Source organism: Poecilia reticulata, linkage group LG8, assembly GCF_000633615.1.
Source record: "Poecilia reticulata strain Guanapo linkage group LG8, Guppy_female_1.0+MT, whole genome shotgun sequence".
Lineage (NCBI taxonomy): Eukaryota > Metazoa > Chordata > Actinopteri > Cyprinodontiformes > Poeciliidae > Poecilia > Poecilia reticulata.
Window position 1 is genome coordinate 25,211,546 of NC_024338.1, and position 1,595 is coordinate 25,213,140.

The 1,595-nt window shown below is 41.7% G+C and overlaps 1 protein-coding gene across 6 annotated transcripts in view; it reads left to right on the forward strand.

The window, feature by feature from the left end:
- cacnb1 (calcium channel, voltage-dependent, beta 1 subunit) overlaps positions 1-1,595 on the forward strand; it is a 45,073-nt gene that overhangs the window by 39,759 nt on the left and 3,719 nt on the right. For 5 of the 6 annotated variants that reach the window (XM_008416968.2, XM_008416970.2, XM_008416971.2 and 2 more), the window contains one exon: positions 453-638. In XM_008416968.2, the coding sequence (XP_008415190.1) occupies positions 453-638 (186 nt within the window). Of the gene's footprint in view, positions 1-452; positions 1,000-1,595 lie in introns of those variants that run through there. The other variant, XM_008416974.2, reaches the window with a different exon arrangement.

Below are 1,595 nucleotides of genomic sequence, written 5' to 3' on the forward strand. Positions count from 1 at the left end.
TTTTTACAATATAATGATAATTTTAAGAAAAATATGTAAAAAGCGCTTTGTTGTTTTTTAACAAAAGTTGCATACTCCAGCCTTAAAGGTGCAGTATGTAGCTTTATAAAACATGTTCTTCTTCCTGAAAAACATTTTTCTGGGAAAAGAAAATACGTTTTTTACAACATAATGATAATTTAAACAAACATGTAAAAAGCATATTTTTAAAAAATAAATAGAATGTACATACTGCAACTTTAAAGAAAGATAGCATAGCCCTTTTCTAAAGTTAGCATAGCATCAGCACTAAAGCGTCATAGCAAAACCTTTATCTGCCCACCACTGGTAACTAGTATTGTGAGTGCTACCTGTGTGTATAATTTGACCCTCTTCAGATTGCTGTGGGTGTAATCTGTAAATTTGTGATGGTTGCTGTAGATTTTGACTCTTTAAAATGAATAACTTCACAGGAGCTGTTTGACATCATCCTGGATGAGAACCAGCTGGAGGACGCATGCGAACACCTTGCAGACTACCTGGAGGCCTACTGGAAGGCGACACACCCGCCGAGCAGCAACCCTCCCAACCCTCTCCTGAACCGCACCATGGCCACGGCGGCCTTAGCTGCCTCCCCTGAGCCTGTCTCCAACCTGCAGGTACAGGTGCTCACCTCTCTGCGCAGAAATATGGATCTGTGGCCTGGTATGGACGGTGCAGTGGCCGGCGAGGGGAAAGAGGATGAGCATGCTGTCTGAAGTCCAGCAGCAAGGAGCGGGTTGTGGAGGAGCGCACTCCAGTGACTTGACCCAAATCCCGCCTGAGCTCTGTAAACGTGAAGGAAGAGTGCCGTGAAACCCTGTTTATTCTGTACATAAAACACAGGACAGCAGCGAAGTACAAGTGTTGGAGTATGGAGCAAATTTCTCACATATAAACAGCAAATTTAAAGAGGCAGTATTATGTATTTTCCAGGAATATAACACCATTTTATAGCACAGCTAAGTAACTATGTTACTGTTTTTTGTGTTAAAATAATATATATATATCAAATATGACTTGAACAAAATTTGACTTTGCAATTTAATGTATTGAAATTGGACCTCTGTCTCTTTAAAAACTCCTGCTCTTTCTGAAACTCCGCCTTCAGGAAGTCATCACAACGTCGCTCCACTGCTAACCCCATAACAAAGTTTATATCAGTTTGTATCATTGAGAAGTAGCTCGAATAATGACCGCAGCAGTGGCTAATTCCTGCTGGCTAGTCTAAAGGATTTGAGTGGAGCTGTTCTGTGAAATGGAAGCTTGGAAACCTGAAAACAGAGCTGCCTTGAAGGCGGAGCTAGGTCCACCCAGGCATTTTGCACAGCTGAATGGTTGCCACGGAGACTAAAGGATTTCTCAAACATGCATAAACGAATCAAGGCAACACTTTGATGAGGGAATGACATTATAACACGATGTAGAGCTGAAAAACGTTGATTTTACATAATACTGCCCCTTTAAGAACACCTAGAAGTAAAATGCTGTCTCCTCAAAACTGTGAAAGAGACCAGTCCAGATCCCTCTGCCCTCGAGGCCCCTTCCATTGTAAAATAAGCAACAGGCTATCTACA